The following is a 21,559-nucleotide window of genomic DNA, read 5'->3' as shown; positions in this document are numbered from 1 at the left end:
TCAGGAACGGAGGGGTTAATTCCAGAATGAACCTTCACTTAGTTAGATCAACTGATCTTTTTTTATGCAAGCCAAGGAGAGGAGTTCTCACGCTTTAATCTTATTTACAAATTCCACTGAAGCAAATGGGAAGCAACTTGCTTTCTTGAGTCTCTTTGGAAGGAGAAAGAGGATGGCCAAACGCAAATTACTTTACCAATGAAGCACAGAATTATGGCCTTAGAGGACACTACAAGATCATCTAGACTAGGGCTTTTCCAAGTGTTAATCTGCTCCGTGCGGGGTCTGCAAAATCAAATGAATATTTTAAAATTTCTCAGTTTTAATTTCTAATACACTATCACTTTTGTATTTTATTTTAAGTTTAGTTTTTTTATTTTTCTGGTTTATACAATACAATAGCAGAGTTGGAAGGGACCTTCGAGGTCTTCTAGTCCAACCCTCTGCCTAGGCAGGAAACCCTATATCATTCCAGACAAATGGTTATCCAACATCTTCTTAAAGACTTCTAGTGTTGCAGCATTCACAACTTCTGGAGGCAACTTCTGTTCCACTGATTAATTGGTCTAAAAATCAGGAAATTTATCCTCAGTTCTAAGTTGCTTCTCTCCTTGAATAGTTTCCACCCATTGCTTCTTGTTCTACCCTCAGGTACCTTGGAAAATACTTTGACTCCCTCTTCTTTGTGGCAACCCCTGAGATATTGGAACACTGCTATCATGTCTCCCCTAGTCCTTCTTTTCATTAAACTAGACTTACCAAGTTCCTGCAACCATTCTTCGTATGTTTTAGCTCCAGTCCCCTAATCATCTTTGTTTATCTTCTCTGCACTCTTTCTAGAGTCTCAATATCTTTTTTAGATTGCAGCGACCAAAACTGAATGCAGTATTCCAAGTGTGGCCTTACCAAGGCATTATAAAGTGGTATTAACCCTTCACGTGATCTTGATTCTATCCCTCTGTTTATGCAGCCTAGAACTGTGTTGGCTTTTTTGGCAGCTGCTGCACACGGCTGGCTCCTATTTAAATGGTTGTCCACTAGGACTCCAAGATCCCTTTCACAGTTACTACTGTTGAGCAAGGTATCTGTGCATTACCTTTCATTTTGGAAGTTCTTGTTGTTTTTTTAATTATTGATTTAGGATTCACAAAGTACTGATTTATTAGTAATTACAGTACTAACGTAATTATTCATCAATTTATGTAGCTATCCACCTCATGTACAGTACGTGTCTCTGGATGACAAAACTAAAAGAACAGCATAACAAAACACCTGAAAAATAAATCACAACAACCTAAAGCATTAAATGCAATAAAATTGTAACAACATTTATGGAAGAGCGCAAACAGTTTCCCTAAGAATATAACTATCATTCATATAATTATATTATTTTATAATTAAGGAGACATTTCCTGATAGAACAATTAATCAAGGGACCAGTTTGCCTTTGGAAGTTGTGGGTGCTCCAATACCAGAAAACGTTTTTGCTCAACTATTTATTTGAAATGATAGGGTTTCCTGCTTAATTAGGGGGTTGGACTAGAAGACCTCCAAGGTCCCTTCTAAATCTATTATTCTGTATTGTTGTTGTTAGTTACGAAGTTGTTGTTAGTTACAAAATCGTGTCCGACCCATCGCGATCCCATGGACAACGTTCCTCCAGGCCTTCCTGTCCGCTACCATCCTCTGGAGTTCATTTAAGCTCACGCCGACTGCTTTGGTGACTCCATCCAGCCGCCTCCTTCTCTGCCGTCCCCTTCTTCTTCTTTTGCCCTCCATCTTTCCCAGCATGAGGCTCTTCTCCAGTGAGTCCTTCCTTCTCATCAGGTGGCCAAAGTATTTGAGTTTCCTCTTCAGGATTTGACCTTCTAAAAAGCAGTCAGGGTTCATCTCTAGGGCTGACCGGTTGGATCGCCTTGCAGTCCAAGGGACTCAATGCAGGAGTCTCCTCCAGCACCAGAGTTCAAAGGTCTCCATTCTTGGCGCTCAGCCTTCCTTATGGTCCAACTTTCACAGCCATCCATTGCAACGGGGAAAACCATACCCTTGTCTATAAGCACTTTTGTTGCCAGGATGATGTCTCTGCTCTTTAGTCTGCTATCTAGATTCGCCGTAGCTTTCCTCCCCAGGAGCAAGCGTCTTTTAATTTCTTGGCTGCAGTCCCCATCTGCGGTGACCTTTGAGTCCAGGGAAATAAAATCTGCCACTTCCTCCATTTCTTCCCCACCTATTTGCCAGGAAATGAGAGGGCCGGATGGCCATGTCTTCTGTATATAACCCGCTTATAAATTCCTTACCCACCACACTGGAAAAAACCCTTTCACGTTTTTAAAAAGAACCCTTTTAAAAGGAGTCCTTTGTACAAGTCAGAAAGGGCTGGGCTGAAATGCATCCTGAAAGTTCATTGAGCAATAGAAGGCAGAAAGGGACTTTCCCCATTCCTTCTTTCCCACCCTCTCTGCTTTTCCAGTTTGCACACCTTGTGCTGCAAGGACTCACCTGCTCCGGGAACGCCTCCGTGGCTTTACGAGAAATCCCTTTGCTGCATTCCAGAAGGACTGTAAAACTATGCGAGTGCGAACAGGGGTTGCAGCTGGCGGAGGCAGAAAGGAGACAAAACCCAAGTTGATTTGTTCCCTCTTTTCAATCCGGCGCTCACCATGGCTTGCAAGACAGATCCGGTGCCGGGATCCGGGTGTTCTCTATACACCAGTTTGTGGGATTTTGAAGCCCGAACCGAAACGGAGCTGACTTTCCAAGCAGGGGACCTGTTCCAAGTGATTCAGAAGACTGGGGAGTGGTGTTGGGCCAAGCAGGTGGATGCTCTGGGGGGAATATGCGAGGAAGGCTACGTTCCCTACAGCTACCTCGCCAAGAAAGAGACGGTAGAGACGGAGCCGTAAGTACTAGCAGGTTGCAACTGGAAGCATTCGTCTAGCCTTTGCTGCAAAAATCTTCAGTGGGTTTTGGTGGCTACGTTGAAGGAACTCGGGTGGCGCAGTGGTTAGAATGCGGTATTGCAGGCTAACTCTGCCCACTGCCAACAGTTCAATCCTGACCAGTTGACTCAGCCTTCGATCCTTTTGAGAGAGCCGAGGTGGTGCAGTGGTTAGGGTGCAGTACTGCAGGCCACTTCAGCTGACTGTTATCTGCAGTTCAGCGGTTCTAATCTCACCGGCTCAAGTTTGACTCAGCCTTCCATCCTTCTGAGGTGGGTGAAATGAGGACCCAGACTGTGGGGGCGATATGCTGACTCTGTAAACCGCTTAGAGAGGGCTGAAAGCCCTATGAAGCGGTATATAAGTCTAACTGCTATTGCTATTGCTATTGAGGTGGGTAAAATGAGGACCCAGATGGTTGGGGGACAATAGGCTGACTCTGCAAACCACTTAGAGAGGGCTGTGAAGCACTGTGAAGCTGTATATAAGTCCAATGGCTAATTTCTATTCTATTCTATTCTATTCTATTCTATTCTATTCTATTCTATTCTAGCCATGGCGGCACATGGTTAGATTGCAGTATTGCAGGCAAACTTTGCCCACTGCCAGCAGTTCAATCCTGATCGGCTCAAGGTTGACTCAGCCTTCCATCCTTCCAAGGTCACTAAAATGAGGACACAGATTGTTGGGGGCACGAGGCTGACATAAAATGCTCAGAGAGTTCTATAAAGCACTATGAGGCTGCATATAAGTGTGCTATTGCTATTGAGACCTTGATACAGTTCTGTGCAAGTAAACATTGGCTGAAAGGATAACTTGAGATCCAGGTGTATTTTCAGACTGTTTGAGTCACAACTGGCAGGGAAATGGGGCACCCAGAGGGGCTACAGCAGTATCAATCTTACCCACTTTAAAATGTGTGTGTGGAGAATTCTGGGAGTTGAAGTCCACATATCATTGACAGAGGATAGGGGGAACCAGAGCAGTGTTTGTCTATCTTACAACTTGAAGATGTCTGGACTTCAACTCCCAGAATTCCTCAGCCAGTATGGCTAGCTGGGGAATTATGGGAGTTGAAGTCCACACATCACTGACAGGCAGGAGGCTAGAACAGAGCTTTTCAACTTTAGCACATTTAAGATATTTGGACTTCAACTCCCAGAATTCCTCAGCCAATATGGCTAGCTGGGGAATTCTGGGAATTGAAGTCCAGACATCTTAAAGCGGCCAAGGTTGAAAAGCATTAGATTAGCTCATCAAAATTTCACACACACACACAAGCACGCACACGTACACACACACCACATCATCATGAGAATCTTCCTCCAGCTCCCGAGGATAACCAACATCTTTCCCTGGACATTTTTTCATGGAAAGGACAAAAGTTCCAATTCAGCTTGTTTTCCAAGAAGCATTCCCCAAACACACCAGTTCCCCCCAGTTTCCCTTCCCAGCCCTGCTGGGAAATCCATCCCATGCTGCACATCGTTGCCCCATGTAGAAACTAGCTTGCAGACAGCTCAAGTCAGTCAGCCAAGCTATAAAGAAGAGGAGACTGCAGTGCAGACACAGCCATAATGTCATAGAACAGTGATGACTAACTTTTTGCAATAATGCAATGCGTGGGCGACCCCCTCCTTACGTGCGTCCTGCCCCCACGCATGCGTGTGTGACACACACACACATGCTCCCCCCCCCCCGCGCACACGCATGGGCGCCACCACCACCCCATCACCCATTTTTGGCTTCCAGGTTGGTGGAGGCTTTCCAGGCCCAAAACAGCCCGCAGGGGCAGAGCTTATGCGCGGAGGTCGAGGCACATGCAGGGACGCACGCACACATGTGCGGGGTGGGGTGGGGTACATGCACGGGGAGGCAGGGTGCATGGGCACGGGAGTGCTTGCATTGCATTTTGGGGCCTTATTCGGGGGGGGGGGCGCGTCCCACTTCGACTTCCAGGTTGGTGCAGAAGGCCTTCCAGCCCCAAAACAGGGAGCGGGGGGTTGGGGCACATGCGCAGGACATGCACAACACATTGCCTTTTGGGGTGCAACATTTGGGCCTTGTTCTGGGCCTGGAAGGCCTCCTGCACCATGCGCAGTGGAGCTGGGCTGGGGTGAGGGCTCTGTGTGCCACCTGTGGCAGGTCTGCCATAGGTTTGCCATCACAGTCAAAGAAAGTTGACAGAGGGAGAGAATCAAGATCACGTGAAGGGTTAATACCACTTTATAAGGCCTTGGTAAGGCCACACTTGGAATCCTGCGTCCAGTTTTGGTCGCCACGCTGTAGAAAAGATGTGGAGACTCTAGAAAGAGTGCAGAGAAGAGCAACAAAGAGGATTAGGGGACTGGAGGCTAAAACATATGAAGAATGGATGCAGGAACTGGGGATGTCTAGTTTAATGAAAAGAAGGACCAGGGGAGACATGATACCAGTGTTACAATATCTCAGAGGTTGCCACAAAGAAGAGGGAGTCAAACTATTCTCCAAGCACCTGAGGGCAGAACAAGAAGCAATGGGTGGAAACTAATCAAGGAGAGAAGCAACTTAGAACTAAGGAGAAATTTCCTGACAGTGAGAACAATTAATCAGTGGAACAGAAATTGCCTCCAGAAGTTGTGAATGCCCCAACACTGGAAGTCTTTAAAAAGATGTTGGATAGCCATTTGTCTGAAACTGTATAGGGTTTCCTGCCTAGGCAGAGGGTTGGACTAGAAGACCTCCAAGATCCCTTCCAACTCTGCTATTGTATTGTATTGTAAAGTGGAGAGAAACAGGAATACACGGTTCTCCTGTCCATCATCCCCTGATCATCCCCTACCCCATTGTGAAAAAGATTGTTAGAATAGATGGACGTGGGTCAGATTCAACGGCCTATTTCTTCTTCTTTTCCCTCTGCCGTCCCCATAGATGGTTTTTTGGGCAAATCTCCCGCTCGGAAGCCGTGCTTCGGCTGTTGTCGGAAAAGAATAAATCTGGTGCTTTCCTGGTTCGTATCAGTGAGAAACTTGGAGCGGATTTCGTACTTTCAGGTAAGACTTTCTGCTGCGAAAAACATAAAGGATTCTTGTGTCCTTTTCTGAAGTCTTCACAGGAAGCCCTCCACTCGTAACTGCTTGGTTAGTGCTGGGGTGTCAAACTTGATTTCACTGAAGGCCACAACAGGTTGTGTTTGACCTCGGGGGGGGGGGGGGCAGGGGATGGGCGTGGCCATGGCAGGTGGGACTCAAGTTGGGGACACCAGTGGTGACCAAGTGCTAAGGCAGGACTTCCCTCTGATCCTCCCTCACATTATAATCTTCCTTCCTTCCCCTCTTTCCTTCTTTTTCCTTCCTTGCTCTCTTCCCATCCTTCCTTCTTTTTCTTTGTCTTTCCTTTTTCCCTTTCTCCTTTTCTTTCCTTCCCTCCTTTTCCCTTCCCCCTTAATTCTCCTTCCTTCTTCTTTCCCCTCTCTCCTTCTTTTTCCTTCCTTGCTCTTCCCATCTTCCCTTCTTTTTTGTCTTTCCCTTTCTCCTTTTCCTTCTTTCTTTCCTTCCTTCCTTCCCTCCCTCTTCCTTCTCCTTCCTTCTTCCTTCCCCTCTTTCCTTCTTTTTCCTTCCTTGCTCACTTCCCATCTTCCCTTCTTTTTCTTTTTCTTTCCTCTTTCCCTTTCTCCTTTTCCTTCTTTCTTTCCTTCCCTCCCTCTTCCTTTTCCTTCCTTCTTCCTTCCCCTCTTTCCTTCTTTTTCCTTCCTTGCTCTCTTCCCAACTTTCCTTCTTTTTCTTTGTCTTTCCTTTTTCCCTTTCTCCTTTTCCTTCTTTCTTTCCTTCTTTTTTTCCCTCCCTCTTCCTTCTCCTTCCTTCTTCCTTCCCCTCTTTCCTTCTTTTCCCTTCCTTGCTCTCTTCCCATCTTCCTCTTTTTTTTTCTTTGTCTTTCCTCGTTCCCTTTCTCCTTTCCTGTCCCTTCTTGCATGCTGACTCTGTAAACCGCTTAGAAAGGGCTGTAAAGCGGTATATAAATCTAAGTGCTGGTGTTATTGCTATGCTCAAATGCAAAAGGGGAAACATTTCTCCTTTTGCTTTATTTCTAGTTTGTTTTGATTGCCCTCTGCCAGCAACAACGGAACATGTTTTCTCTGGCAGGGGCATTGCGTGCCAGTCCTTTACTGTTTTCAGGCTGGCCTTACTGGCTGGATCTAAGCACCCCGCAGGCACCCTGGGTTTATTGGCCATTTGAAATTACAACAGCACTAGAAAAAATGGCAACCTGCCTTCTCATTTACCGTCTTCGCAGCCTCCCCCTGGTCACGGGATCAAAATTCAGACGCTTGGCAACTGGCATGTACTTATGACTGTTGCAAAGCCTCGGTGGGGTCACGTGATCGTCATGTGTGACTTTCCTAGCTGGCTTCCAACAAGCAAAGTCAGAATGGGGGGAATCCAGATTTGCTTAATGGCCGTGTGATTCACTTAGCGACTGTACCGATTCACATAACAACCGTGTCAAGAAAAGGTGGTAAAATCAGTGGTTAGCCACTTAATTGTGGTCATAAGTCGAGGATCGGCCGTCATGACTAAGGGATTTTTGGCCTCTCAGAGCAGCTTAGAAAAGAAACGGGAGATTTGACTCATCCACTAAAACGACTCTTAAGAAGAGAGAGGAAATTAAAAGGAAGGATTGAAAATGGGCTACCCATCTCTTTGGGCCAGAATTTGCAAAACTTTTAAAGGGGGGTGGGGGCTGCGGGATTAAAAGAGTCAAGATAATGACCCCAACCATGATATTCAGCCCACTCCTCTTTTTAATGTGCATTGTACACTGGTGAGAGTAAAAAGAGGGTGGGGCTTTCTAGGGCAGGGCCAGAGTTAAGGCAACCTCAGCAATTTTAGGAGGTGTGGACTTCGGTTCCCAGAATTCTGGGTGTTGAAGTCCCCCCTCATTTTAAAATTGCTGAGGTGGACAAACACGGATGTAAAGGAGCCGAGGTGGCGTAGTGGTTAAATGCAGCACTGCAGGCTACTTCAGCTGACTGCAGTTCTGCAGTTCGGCTGTTCAAATCTCACCGGCTCAGGGTTGACTCAGCCTTCCATCCTTCCAAGGTGGGTAAAATGAGGACCCGGATTGTTGTTGGGGGCGATATGCTGACTCTGTAAACCGCTTACAGAGGGCTGAAAGCCCTATGAAGCGGTATATAAATCTAACTGCTATTGCTATTGCTATAAAGACTGTATTAAAATAGATGACAAATAGTTCCTCCCTCCCTCCCTCTCCCTCCATCTTTTCCTTCCTTCCTTCCTCCCTCACTCCCACCCTCTTTCTTTCTTTCTTTCTTTCTCCCTCCCTTCTCCTTCCTCCCTCCCTTCCTCCCTCCCCCTCCCTCCCTTCTCCTCCCTCCCTCCCTCCCTCCCTCCCTCCTTTCTTTCTTTCTTTCTCCCTCCTTCCCTCCCCCTCCTTCCTTCCTCCCTCCCTTCCTTCCTCCCTCCCTTCCTTCCTCCCTCCCTCCCCCTCCCTCCCTCCTCCTCCCTCCCTCCCTCCCTCCCCCTTCCTCCCTCCCTTCCTTCCTCCCTCCCTCCCCCTCCCTCCCTACTCCTCCCTCCTCCCTCCCTCCCTCCTTTCTTTCTTTCTTTCTTTCTTTCTTTCTTTCTTTCTTTCTTTCTTTCTTTCTTTCTTTCTTTCTTTCTTCTTTCCATTCCTATTCTACAAAGCAATTCAAACTGAGCAAGAATTGGAAACCCTTTCAGTAGGCATTTCTGGGTCTCCTTGCCACTTTCCCAAAGGTAAATAAAGGCACAGGGTGGCTTCATATACACCCGCCCTTGTTTTCTTGGGCAATGGGATTGGAGTGGTTTGCGTGGTCATCCTTTTCTTCCAAGGTCCTATTTTGATTTTGCAACCCTGCCTAGAAAATCTCCTCACCGTCTCCCATCCAAATATTAACCGGCTCTGACCTGGCTTAGCTTGATTTACACTCAATCAAAGCTGAATAGATGTTGCACATGTGCTCAGTTTTCTTTCCCTACACCAGTGATGGCTAACATTTTTGTCGTGTGGGCGCATGCACACATAATGCAATGCGCATTTATGTGCATTTATGTGCATTTATGCACATGCGACCTCCCAGTATGCATCCCACCTCCTGTGCATGCACACATGACCCCCACACTCCCACCCCCACATATGCATTCACAACCCCCATGTGCACCCCACCCCCGTGCATGCTCCCATGTCCCTGTGCATGCGTTTGTGACTCCCCCACACTCCTCCTGTCCCTTGTGCATGCACACGCTCCCCCCCCACATCCGCCCGCCCCGTGCATATGCGCGTATCTCCCGCATGCGCTCCTCCCCCTACACATGCACGGCAGAGACCCCAAAACAATCTGGCCAGCGGGAGGCATGTGTACATGCACGGTAGAGCTGAGCTGGGGCGACTGCTTGCGTGCCTGCAGAGAGGGCTCTATGGGCCACATAGCTTCGCCCTCACAGCCCCACCCATTGCAAAAATATTCTGCAAATCAGTTAATTTGCTCTTCTGCACCATGCAGGCCCCAGCAAGCTAGCAGCCTATCCCCCACTTCCTTTAAAAAACTTTTAAAGAGAGGGAGGTTTTCTGAATCCCCTGCCCCATAATAAGTGTTACTTCCACTTTATAAGGCCTTGGTAAGGCCACACTTGGAATCCTGCATTCAGTTTTGGTCTCCACAATGTAGAAAAGATGTGGAGACTCTAGAAAGAGTGCAGAGAAGAGCAACAAAGAGGATTAGGGGACTGGAGGCTAAAACATATGAAGAACAGTTGCAGGAACTGTGTATGTCTAGTTTAACGAAAAGAAGGACTAGGGGAGACATGATAGCAGTCTTCTAATATCTCAAGGGTTGCCACAAAGAAGAGAGAGTCAAGCTATTCTCCAAAGCACCTGAGGTGCAGGGCAAGAAGCAATGGATGGAAATTAATCAAGGAGAGAAGCAACCTAGAACTAAGGAGAAAATTCCTAACAGTTAGAACAATGAATCAGTGGAACAGAAGTTGCCTCCAGAAGTTGTGAATGCCCCAGCACTGGAAGCCTTTAAGAAGATGTTGGATAACCATTTGTCTGAAACGTTATAGGATTTCCTGCCTAGGCAGGGGGTTGGACTAGAAGACCTCCAAGGTCCCTTCCAACTCCATTATTCTATTCTATAATAGTTTTGCCTTGATTTGTTTTTAATTTGCTTTTCTGAATTTGATAGTCCGCGATGGCCTCCGGACCAGACATTACAAGATCTTGCGAAACGGCGAGGGGAAATTCTACATGAACGGGACGAGGACGTTCCCCGACCTGCTCACCCTGGTGACGTGTTACAAAGAAAAGGGTCTTACTCACGGCTTGAAACTTCTGGCTCCCTGCTACAAGGTGAGAGAGCTCTGGGCACAGAATGCCTTGCAGCTTGGCAAGTTTAAGACTGGTGGACTTCAATTCCCAGAATTCACAAGCCAGCAAGCTGCCATAGCATATCTGGCTGGGGAATTCTGGGAGTTGAAGTCCACAAGTCTTAAAGCTGCCAAAATTGGACACCTCTGACGTACAGTTTCTGATCTTCATCTGGGGATGAGTTGGGACTGGCATAGATGCAGATGGCACACCCCGGTTGCATGCGTGTGTGGCATGTATCAATTGCACTCATCTACTGCATATTATCTGCATTGTTTGAGCTGTGGTGGTGCAGTGGTTAGAATGCAGTATTGCATTTTAATTTGGCTGATTGCCAGCAGTTCGATTCTTACCTGCTCAAGGTTTATCCAGCCTCCCATCCTTTTGAGGTTGGTAAAATGAGGAGTCAGATTGTTTGGGACAATATGCTCACTTGTAAAACCGCTTAAAACGCACTATAAAACACTGTAAAGTGGTATATAAGTCTAAGTGCTATTGCTACTTTTTATATATGTGCAGGCTAGTCTCAACCGTAGCAACTTTATTTTATTTTTTAAAAAAAGTTTTTTATTAACAAACATGTAAAATACACACACACAAAATTTAGACGTACACCACATTTATACAATACAGTACGAACAGGAACTTCCTGTTCTTTATAATAGCAATTATCAATCGATACCACTCACCTTATATTATTTCCCCTTCTATTGTATTTCATTTGGATTTCACCATTCTTAACCCTCTTATTTTACTCATAACTATTATTTTTTGAGTTTTGTTATATTCCTTCATTGATTCTTGTTTCTTTCCTCCATCCACCTACACCATTTATCCCATATCTGGTAGAATTCTGATTCTTCTTTTCCCTGGATTTCTTTAGTTAGTTTGTCCATTTCGGCACAGTCCATAACCTTTCTTATTATTTCATCTTCGCTTGGAACAACCGTAGCAACTTTAAGATGAGATGGGTAGCGTTAAAGGTAGTCCTTGACTTTCAAGCATTCGTTTAGCGACCGTTCAAAGTTACAACAGCACTGAAAAAAGTGACCTGTGGCTGGTCCTCGCACTTACAACCACGGGAGGTCATGTGATCAAAATTCAGGTGCTTGGGAATTGACATGTACTTACTGATATGTATATGAAAATACAACCAGGGAGCCATTTCTAGTAATCTTTGTTTAATTCCTCCTTCAGAATGAATGGAGCGAAAAATTTGGAGGCCTTTCTTTTCTTTTTTACTGTAGATATTTTGAATTTATTTTTGTGCCTCCATGCCTTAAACCAGTGTTTCTCAACCTTGGCAACTTGAAGACGTCTGGACTTCAACTCCCAGAATTCCCCAGCCAGCATTCGCTGGCTGGGGAATTCTGGGAATTGAAGTCCAGACGTCTTCAAGTTGCCAAGGTTGAGAAACACTGCCTTAAACCACACTTCCCCACCCCACCCTCAATCTACTCCCTCAAAGCAGCATTGCTTTGGTGCAGCCTTTGAAGTGAGCTGACCCGTATCTCCACCAGGTGGCACTCTGCTCAACTGAGCACAGTGTTTAGTCTACCTTAGCCACTTTAAAATGTCTGGACTTCAATTCCCAGAATTCTTCAGCCCAGCCATGCTGCCGGTGGACTTCTGGGAGTAGAAGTCCACACCTCTTAAAGTTGCCAAGTTGGGAAAACCACTGTCTTAGCGACTGGATCGCCTTTGATGGAGGCAGCCATCCTCCATCAGGGATGTCAGAGGAAATAGGATCTCTGCCGGCTTACCATGGGATGATTTAGGAATTTAAGGACATCCTAAGCACATCCATAAACAAGGCATACAAATAAATGCTTCCCTGGTTGTTAGGCAGGATACAGCTGTGAAAATAATACCATCAGTCGGGCTGCTATTCTAAAGGGTGTGTGTGTGTGTCTTGGGGTTGAATGGTTTGTCTTCTTTCATTTTTGCTGTAACCGCTTGGGGAATTAGGTGGTGGGGTGGGGTGAGTGGGCCAGCAGGATGCCTCCTCTCCCAGCCGGTTCCAGCCAGTTATCACCATACTACCTCGGAGTTCTCACAACACCTTTGGGGCATTGGATTGGCTAATTGTGGACGTGGGGTATTAGCAATAGCAATAGCAATAGCAGTTAGACTTATATACCGCTTCATAGGGCTTTCAGCCCTCTCTAAGCGGTTTACAGAGTCAGCATATCGCCCCCAACAACAATCCGGGTCCTCATTTTACCGGTTCCACCACAAAACCGCGGTAGACTAAAGTGCGTGTGACTAAAGCACGGTGACAAAACTGCACCGTCAAAACCACGCGACAACAGCGCGCCGACAACAGCGCGCCGACAGAAGCGCGCTGTAACATAACCCTAAACCTAACCCTAAACCTAACCCTAAACCTAACCCTAAACCTAACCCTAAACCTAACCCTAAACCTAACCCTAAACCTAACCCTAAACCTTACCTTAAGTTAAATCGCGCTTCTGTCGGCGCGGTGTTGTCGGCGCGCTTTTGACATCGCGGTTTTAGCGCCGCGGTGTTGTCGGCACGCTTTTGACATTCGCGGTTATGTCGTGCCACGCATTTTACCCACCTCGGAAGGATGGAAGGCTGAGTCAACCCTGAGCCGGTGAGATTTGAACAGCCGAACTGCAGAACTGCAGTCAGCTGAAGTAGCCTGCAGTGCTGCATTTAACCACTGCGCCACCTCGGCTCTTGGTGTGTGTGTGTGTGTGAACAGCAGAAAACAGCCTAAGCCAGAGACCTTCAAACTTGGCAACTTTTAAGACTTGAGGACTTCAACTCCCAGAATTCTCCAACAAAATCTGGCTGGAGAATTCTGGGAGTTGAAGTCCACAAGTCTTAAAAGTTGCCAAGTTTGACGGTCTCTGGCTTAAGGCGTCGCACGGGAATTTTCAGACTCCGCCTGCTTTCTCTGCCATCCCTTCTCTCAGTCAAAGTGCCTTTTGGAATGCTAATGCCATCCATGTCAAAAGTCATCCTTTCCTGAGAAGAGAGCTGAGGCAGGTCCTTATATTAGGAGGAATTTGCGCCCCCCCCCCCAAAGTCAATCTGGAGAGGCATCGGCTGTAAAATAGGGACCCGTGCAAACAATGTCTACTCAAGGCAGAGACCAGGAGGAAGCTGAATGCTGGTGGGAAGCCTCCACAAAAGCCCACCCAGGAGAAAACCCTGCCAGAGGGACGGAGGAAGCTGTGGGCCTCAGCTAAGTCTAAGTGGGCCATGGGCATTGGAAAGAAGAACGACTGGGACAGGAGGACAAAGGTTGTCAATGTCTCCCGAGGCCGTCATCGACGCGGGTGGGAAGAGGAGCTGAAGGCACCAGAGGACCAAGAGGAGAAAGGGGAGGAAACTGGTCTCCTCATGAAGCAAGCCACGCGATGAATGATGGGCGCCTTCCAGAACATGAAGGCGCAGAAGGCTCTGGCCTGCATGCCGGCAGATAATGGCCGTCAAAGCCGACAAGAGGATGGAGACGAGCAGTGGTGGGTTTCAAAAATTGTTCAAACCTACTCTGTGGGTGTGGCCTCCTTTGTGGGAGTGGCTTGCCACCCATGTGACCGGATGGGAGTGGCTTGCCACCCATGTGACCGGATATGAAGATGCCGACGACACTTGTCAGAACCACCTTAAATTACCTCACACACAGCACTGGCATCCATAAGAATATAATGTAAACTTGTTTTTTAAAAGGCATCTTTGGTTTGCGTTAAAACAACTTCAACACACGCAATGTTCTGATTGCACCACAAATGCAGTAGTCATCCTTACCTTTCACAGAGGCACTGAGTTTTATAAAGAGCCGAAGTGGCGCAGTGGTTAAATGTAGCACTGCAGGCTACTTCAGCTGACTGCAGTTCTGCAGTTCGGCTGTTCAAATCTCAGCCTTCCATCCTTCCGAGGTGGGTAAAATGAGGACCTGGATTGTTGTTGGGGGCAATATGCTGACTCTGTAAACCGCTTAGAGAGGGCTGAAAGCCCTATGAAGCGGTATATAAGTCTAACTGCTATAAATATGAGCATGATAGTGTAGAATAATCATATCCAAGGACCAGTGGTGGGTTTCAAAAAATTTCAGAAACTCTTCTGTAGGTGTGGCCTGCTTTCCGGGTCCACTGGTGGAACCTTTTCTAACCGGTTCGGTAGATTTGATGAACCGGTTCTACCGAATAGGTGCAAACTGGTAGGAACCCACCTCTGGAGACAAGAGAGCCTCACCCCTGGACATCACTGCAGGGGTATCTGGCACCCCGTCTTGGGTGGCAGTGGTGGCAGGAGCCCCACAGGCAGGCGCAAGGAGGGCCAACGTCCCAAGGCCAAGTGACGGGCCATTTCCTCGAACACAGACGAACCCTCCCTCGATGTGAAGTTCGATGGAGATCCTTAACAGCTAGAGTCCACATTGTCATCTACATGCAGCAGTATGGCCACGGGATCCCTACCGAAGGAGCTTGGGCAAAGTGTGGAAGGGATCGCCTCCAGAGAGGTAGAGAGGGGCAGCCAAAGCCCAAGTCCAGCCGACACGCTCCTCCGCCTGCTTCAAGTGCGGCACAGAGGGTGACCGAGCAGCGGAGTGTCGAGCTAAGCGCCCTGCTAAGAACAGGGACCAAACGCCGGAGAGAGAAGCTGCACAGTGACTGCGCGCGAAGAAGATGGCCCTGAAGAGCTGGAAAGTCGCGGAGGTCACCCCCCCCCTTGCTTAAACGAGAGGAGGGAACTTCCACCCCATTGGCGGGAGACCGGTGATCAACTGATACCGACTTTAACGATGACCCTTTGGTAAGTGGCCCAATCGCTCCCGTGAGCCCTAGAGATTAGATTAAGATTAAATTAACAGAGTTGGAAGGGACCTTGTAGGTCATCTAGTCCAACCTCCCGCCCAAGTAGGAGACCCTACACCATTTCTGACAAATGGCAGTCCAATCTCTTCTTGAAAGCCTCCAGTGATGAAGCTCCCACAACTTCCGAAGGCAACTTCTGCTCCATGGGTTGATTGCTCTCACTGTCAGAAAATTCCTCCTTATTTCCAGGTTGAATCTCTCCTTGGTCAGTTTCCATCCATTGTTCCTTGTCTGGCCTTCAGGTGCTTTGCAAAAAACTTGACCCCTTTCTCTCTGGGGCAGCCCCTCAAATATTGGAAGACTGTTATCATGTCTCCCCTGGTCCTTCTCTTCACTAGACTAGCCGTGCCCAGTTCCTGCAACCGTTCATTGGTATGTTTTAGCCTCCAGTCCCCTAATCATCTTGGTTGCTCTTCTCTGCACTCTTTCGAGAGTCTCAACATCTTTTTTATAGTGTGGTGACAAAGACTGGATGCAGGATTCTTGGATGCTTAGTGAGCCCTGCTCTGGTGGAGAAATTGGGGATCTCCCTGAGAAGGCTAAAACCCCAATCACCTTCTGCCAGCTGGACGGCTCAGTCGCAGGAGGCATCCCCGCATCTTTCGCCACCGAATCCCTGGGGGTCCAAATGGGGCCCCATTCAGAGACTCTGAGCTTCATAAGAGCCCCAGGGATGGAGAGACCCCCTCGTCTTGGAGTTGGCCTAGCTAGCTGAAAAAAATGGAACCCACAAGTGGACTGGAGAAAGGGGGGGGGGCGATTGAAATTCCCACCTGGGAACAAAACCCATGCAGCAAAGGGCGTTTGGCCAAGGACTTGCCTACATTTCAAAAGGAACTTGGGATTGCTGAGAAGTGAGGCCGAGTCTGAAAATTCCCGTGCGAAGCATTAAGCTAATTTCCCCTGTTCAGCCTCCGCCCAGTATCCCACATAGCTAATCCGATGCCGCCAAGGTGTTGTGAGAACTCCGAGGTGGGATGGTGATAACAGGATGGTGATAACAGGCTGGAACCGGCTGGGAGAGGAGGCATTCTGCTGGCCCACTCCTCCCTCCCCCCCTCTGAAGACTCTGGAGGACAAAAAACGACCGAACGGACAAACCAGAAGTTGTAGGGCTGTTTTTAGTTCTCCTGAGCCTTCAGGGAAGCCTCCGGAAAGCTTCTGAAGGCTCCAGAGGGTTTAAACAGGCCCTACGAGCAAGCCGGAAGTCCATTCCCGAACTTCTAGTTTGCCCGTAGGGTCAGTTTTTTTGCGCTCCGGAGGCTTCAGTGAAGCTCCTGAAGCCTCCGGAGGGCCTTGGGGGGGGGGGGAGGCTGTTTTCGCCTTCCCTAGGCTCCTATAAAGACTCTGGAGCCTGGGGAGGGTGAAAAAAGCATGCATAAAATGGGGGGGGGGAGCGTCTGTCATGTGCGCATGCATGCTGGGGGGTCGCGTATTGCATTATAGGTGCAGCACGCCCGCACACGACCCCCCCCCTGTGCTCCTCCTGCTTATGGCACGCTATCCAAAAAAGGTTTGCCATCGCTGTCCTACAGGGTTGAACCATATCAGCATTTAGCATCCTAAAATTACATGCAGAAAACGAAGGTTTGCAGCCGTTTTTGCAGGGCAACAGCTGAGCCCAAATTTTCTGTTGCTAAGCGAGACTGCAGTTAAGTGAGTTTTGCCCCACTTTACAACCCATCTTGCCGCAGTCATTAAGTGAAGCACTGCAGTAATTAAATTAGTGGCCCAGCTGTAAAGCAAATCTGGACTTTCCGTGTTGGAAATTCGCAAAAGAGGATCATATGACCCCAGGACACTGTGACCGTCATAAATATGACTCTGTTGTAGAAAAGATGGGACACACAAGCCAGCTCTTCAGAGAAGGAATAGTTTATTTGCGCAGGTTCATAGCAAAGAATAAATGGCCTGAACACTGAATGAAATTTAGGAACTTCCTTATATAGTTTATCACTTTCAGCTAAAGCCATCTGTTAGTTTTGGAAACACCCCTCAAGATTTGCCCTTGAGTTACAGAAAGTATGTCTACAGCAGTGTTTTTCAACCACTGTGCCGTGGCACACTAGTGTGCCGTGACATAGTGTAAGGTGTGCCGTGGGAAAAACACTTTATATATAGTCAATATAGGCACAGAGTTAAAATTTTTTAACATTTTCTAATGGTGGTGTGCCTTGTGATTTTTTTCATGAAAAAAGTGTGCCTTTGCACAAAAAAGGTTGAAAAACACTGGTCTACAGGATGTCATAATACATGGGTCAGCTAACAGACATGCATAGCTCGCATTTTGAGGAACTAACAATATGTGTCTATCAAACAGATTAACAGCCAAACCAGCAGATGGGCTAAAATAGATGTTTTGCCTCAGCATATTTCATGTGCAGACTTCCTTCTAACCCGTGTCTAACCGCACTATGTCCTAAAAGCAAACCTTGCAATTTCTATGTGAACAGTTAAAGCTTAATATCGTGAAACCCTAGTTTGGTTCAGGCTTGAGGCCTACCTTGGTTCAGCCTGCCACCTTAACTCAGTTGCCAAGCATCCGAATTGATCCCGTGACGGTGGCAAAGCTGCAATGGTCATAAATGTGTAGAAGGTCACTTTTTTCAGTGCTGTTGTACCTTTGAATCGTCACTAAACGAATGGCCGTAAGTCAAGGGCTACTTGTCATTGGGAGAACAAAAATTGCAAATGGTACACACCCTAAATCTTGGAGAAACGTAACCCCCTTGGACTTTCTTTTTGACCCAAGCCCGAGCCAAAGGCCATGCCCCACTGGGACGATTGGGAGAGAGCCAAAGACGAATTCCGTCTGATCCGGAAGTTGGACTCCGGCTCCTTTGGAGACGTCTACGAGGGACTTTGGAAAGAGAAAGTGAAAGTTGCTATCAAGGTGTTACAGAGAGGTAAAGTCGAGCCGTAGAAATGAAAGAGTCAGATGACGAGATTCCTCCGCTGGGGCTTTTCACGCAAATGAAGCCCCGCCCAGGGGTGAAAGATTAGCAGTTTGGACCGGTTCGCCCAAAACAGTAGTAAAAATGCTACCCATTCGCCCGAACCGGTAGTAAAAAAATTAATGAAACCGGTTTGGGCGAACTGGTTTTTGTGATGATCAGCCGTGACGCGCAATTTATAGTAGCTAGAATGCAGGATTTCCTGCTTTCTAGGTACCATGTTTTTGGAGTATAAGACGCACCTTTCTCCCCCAAAAGCAGGTGAAAATCTGGGTGCTCTTATACACTGAATACAGCATTTTTGGCCTACCAAAAACCCGCCCCCTTTGCAAAAATGGACACGCAGAGGGTTTGGGAGGCCTGCATAGTGCTCCTGGGGGCTGGGGAGGGCAAAAACAAGCAAAAAATGGGGCATTTTTTGCTCGTTTTTGCCCAGTCCCCAGGAGCACTCTACAAGCCTCCTAAAGGCTATGCGTGCCCTTTGAGGGCATGCATGAGGCATGCAGAGAGTTTGGGAGATCTGCAGAGTGCAAAAATGTTTTTTTTAAAATTTACCTCTTCAAAATCTTGGTGCGTCTTATACTCCAGTGCGTCTTATACTCAGAAAAATATGGTAATCTAAATCGTGTGGTACTGCAGATTCCCCCCACCCCACCCCCCGGCTGTTTCCTTATCTTTACAGGCGTGCTCTGTGCATACGCGGAAGGTCCTGCTCACATTGCTACCGAGCCGGTAGCAAAGATAAGTGGATTTCACCCCTGGTCCCACCCCCTTTGTTTACAGGTAGTCCTCAACTTATGACCGCTCTCTTAGCGGCCTTTTGAAGTTACAACAGGCCTCAATTGTGGTCATAAGTCGAGGGTGACCTGCATATCCGGAAAAGTAGTCAGGAGCTGAGCTGTACCAGAAGGGAACAATTTACCATTTCTTTTCCTCCCACCCCAGCCGATCTGATGTGCCAGGACACCTTCAAAAACGAGATCGATGCCCTAAGGCTGTTGAAGCACAAAAATATCCTCTCCCTCTACGCCATCTGCTCGGCTGGGGATCCAGTCTACATCATCACTGAACTCATGAGCAAAGGGAGCCTGCTCACTTTCCTGAGAGGTAAGATCATCACCTTTTTCTCGGTTTCCACTCCTTCGTCCAGAGGTATGCATAGCCAAGCCTAAATTTTACCAAAACGACACAAAAGTGCACCATAAGAACATCAGCAACCCCCAGCAGGGTTAGGGTTAGGGTTAGGGTTAGGGTTAGGGTTGCAGCTGCCTGCAGAAGATGGCCTGTTCGCTAAATGGTGTCACATTCAGTTGCCTCCTCCTGTTCTGGCCTAGGCTTCCCAAAATCACAAAGCAGACTCCTTGTCCCGACAAAACCCCTTTTTGTTAAGCTACTGTGAATTCCTCTCATTCACATCCAGCAAAGTCCCGGCACACAGTCTTTCAAGGGTGAATTTACAATCACAGACCTTATCAGGCTTGGAGAGCTGCCAGGCTGATATCTTCCAAACGCAACACAGTACAAGAAAATACTTGGCAAGGAGTGTCTGAGAGTCACGAACAAATCTTCACCCTAATTAAGCAAACTAATTGTCTCCTGCAAACTCCACTCCCCTTTTGCTCCTCTTTATTCCCTATGGGAGGGGCCATTCACTGTCCAGCTGTGCTTTTACTCCCGAGTCGGCCCTTGTTCCTTAGCTGTTCCTTTCTCCTGGCAGCTCTGCGCATGCACACATTGGGAACAGGCTCCAGCTGTTCTTCTGCCCCACAGATGTCCGACTCTCAAGGCAGCTGATAACGCAGAAAGAAAGAGAAATAGTGCAACTCTGATGCAATGATTCACAGGGTCATTGTTGTGGGGAAAATAGGAGAAAGGTGTGTAGGATATGCTTGCCAACTTGAATTATTTCTAATGCCCAATGAGGAATACAACATCAGAACAGCTGAATTTGAATTGCAGGCTAGAAACATCTGGTCCGCTAGTGTGTGGTCCCCGTTGTGGGAGATGCCTTTTGGTGCCTGTGGGCAGTGGGTTGTCTAGATGACCTACATTGGGGTTGGACTAGATGACCTATAAGGTCCCTTCCAACTCTGTTAATCTGTCTTTCTCTGAGCTCCATGTGCAAGACAACACCTCTTGCTATCTCCCTCCAAAAAAGAAGCGAAACTTTTTGGGAAGGACATCTCATGGTCCAGGAGGTTCTCATGTCACTGTCTGTTTCTTCCCAGGTCCCGAGGGGAAACAGATGGAGATGGTGGAGCTGGTCTGCTTGGCTTCCCAGGTGGCCGAGGGGATGAGCTACCTGGAATCGCAGAATTTCATCCATCGGGATTTGGCTGCCCGGAACGTCCTGGTGGGAGAAAACAACATCTGCAAAGTGGGAGATTTTGGGATGGCCAGGCTGATCGAGGTACTTTTCAATCCTTCTGAGACTCAAAAGTATCCAGAAAAATAGGATTTAAGGCCAAATTGCAGGATAAATATGTCCAATCAAACTACTAAGTTAAAATAAAATAGTATAAGGGTTGGTGGGGCAGAGGGAGGGGGGAGGGTGGGAGGGAGATGAATGAGATTTGGGTTAATGTCAGGGTTCCAAATATCATCCAAAAGTAAATCCGAGTCCAAGGCAAAAGATTCCTCAAAGTTCCAATTTATTAAGAGAGACATGTTGGCACATCTGGGAAAACCCAAATCTGAAAGCTTCCGGGTTTTCCCCACCCAGTTGAAAGTTCATGATCCTGCCCCCATACCCACAAGACATGTCCATCACATGGTCCAATCTTCCACTGCCCTTCTGGCAGTTTCCACCCATCAGTTCCAGCCAGGTGCAGAGACAAAGGATAACCTTGAGTTTCTAAGAAGAATGTTGTTATGGCTACATATCGCCCAACTCCGTATAATCCCCCCTTCCATTTTCCCACAATAGAAAATGAATAGTAGAAAGTGTGGCAGGCCCGAAGTCCAAAAGAAAAGATGGCTTGCAGGCCTGACACTCAATTGTAGTTGTAAGTCGAGGACTACATGCACTGCTGTCAATGTATTTTGTGCCATACACAGAATACACGTAAATAATGCAGCATTTTCCTGAAATCTGAAAGTTCCCAGGTTTCCCCACCCAGTTGAAAGTTCAAGATCCTGCCCCAACACACTCCCCCCACAAGTCCATCACATGGTCCAATCTTCCACTGCCACAAAGACAGAATCCACCCATCCAGTTCCGGCCAGGTGCAGAGACAAAGGATGACCTTGAGTTTCTAAGAAGAATGTTGTTATGGCTACATATCACCCAACTCCGTATAATCCCCCCTCCCATTTTCCCACAATAGAAAATGAATAGTAGAAAGTATGGCAGGCCTGAAGTCCAAAGAAAAGATGGCTTGCAGATCTGACACTAGGTAGATAAATGGTAGATGGTTGATAAATTCTA

The 21,559-nt window shown here is 47.4% G+C and overlaps 1 protein-coding gene across 1 annotated transcript in view; it reads left to right on the top strand.

Annotated features, from left to right (window-relative positions):
• Nucleotides 1-2,569: 2,569 nt before the first annotated feature.
• PTK6 (protein tyrosine kinase 6) overlaps nucleotides 2,570-21,559 on the top strand; it is a 22,199-nt gene continuing 3,209 nt past the window's right edge. The window contains exons 1-6 of the mRNA XM_032218788.1: nucleotides 2,570-2,899; nucleotides 5,850-5,971; nucleotides 10,147-10,310; nucleotides 17,931-18,084; nucleotides 19,078-19,239; nucleotides 20,361-20,542. Coding sequence (XP_032074679.1) covers nucleotides 2,661-2,899; nucleotides 5,850-5,971; nucleotides 10,147-10,310; nucleotides 17,931-18,084; nucleotides 19,078-19,239; nucleotides 20,361-20,542 — 1,023 coding nt within the window. The 5' untranslated portion in view covers nucleotides 2,570-2,660. The remainder of the gene's footprint in view (nucleotides 2,900-5,849; nucleotides 5,972-10,146; nucleotides 10,311-17,930; nucleotides 18,085-19,077; nucleotides 19,240-20,360; nucleotides 20,543-21,559) is intronic.

Source organism: Thamnophis elegans, chromosome 5 (assembly GCF_009769535.1).
Source record: "Thamnophis elegans isolate rThaEle1 chromosome 5, rThaEle1.pri, whole genome shotgun sequence".
In the NCBI taxonomy this organism is placed as follows: Eukaryota; Metazoa; Chordata; class Lepidosauria; order Squamata; family Colubridae; genus Thamnophis; species Thamnophis elegans.
The sequence above is the reverse complement of the archived record's forward strand: the minus strand, read 5'-3'. Positions and strand labels throughout refer to the sequence as shown.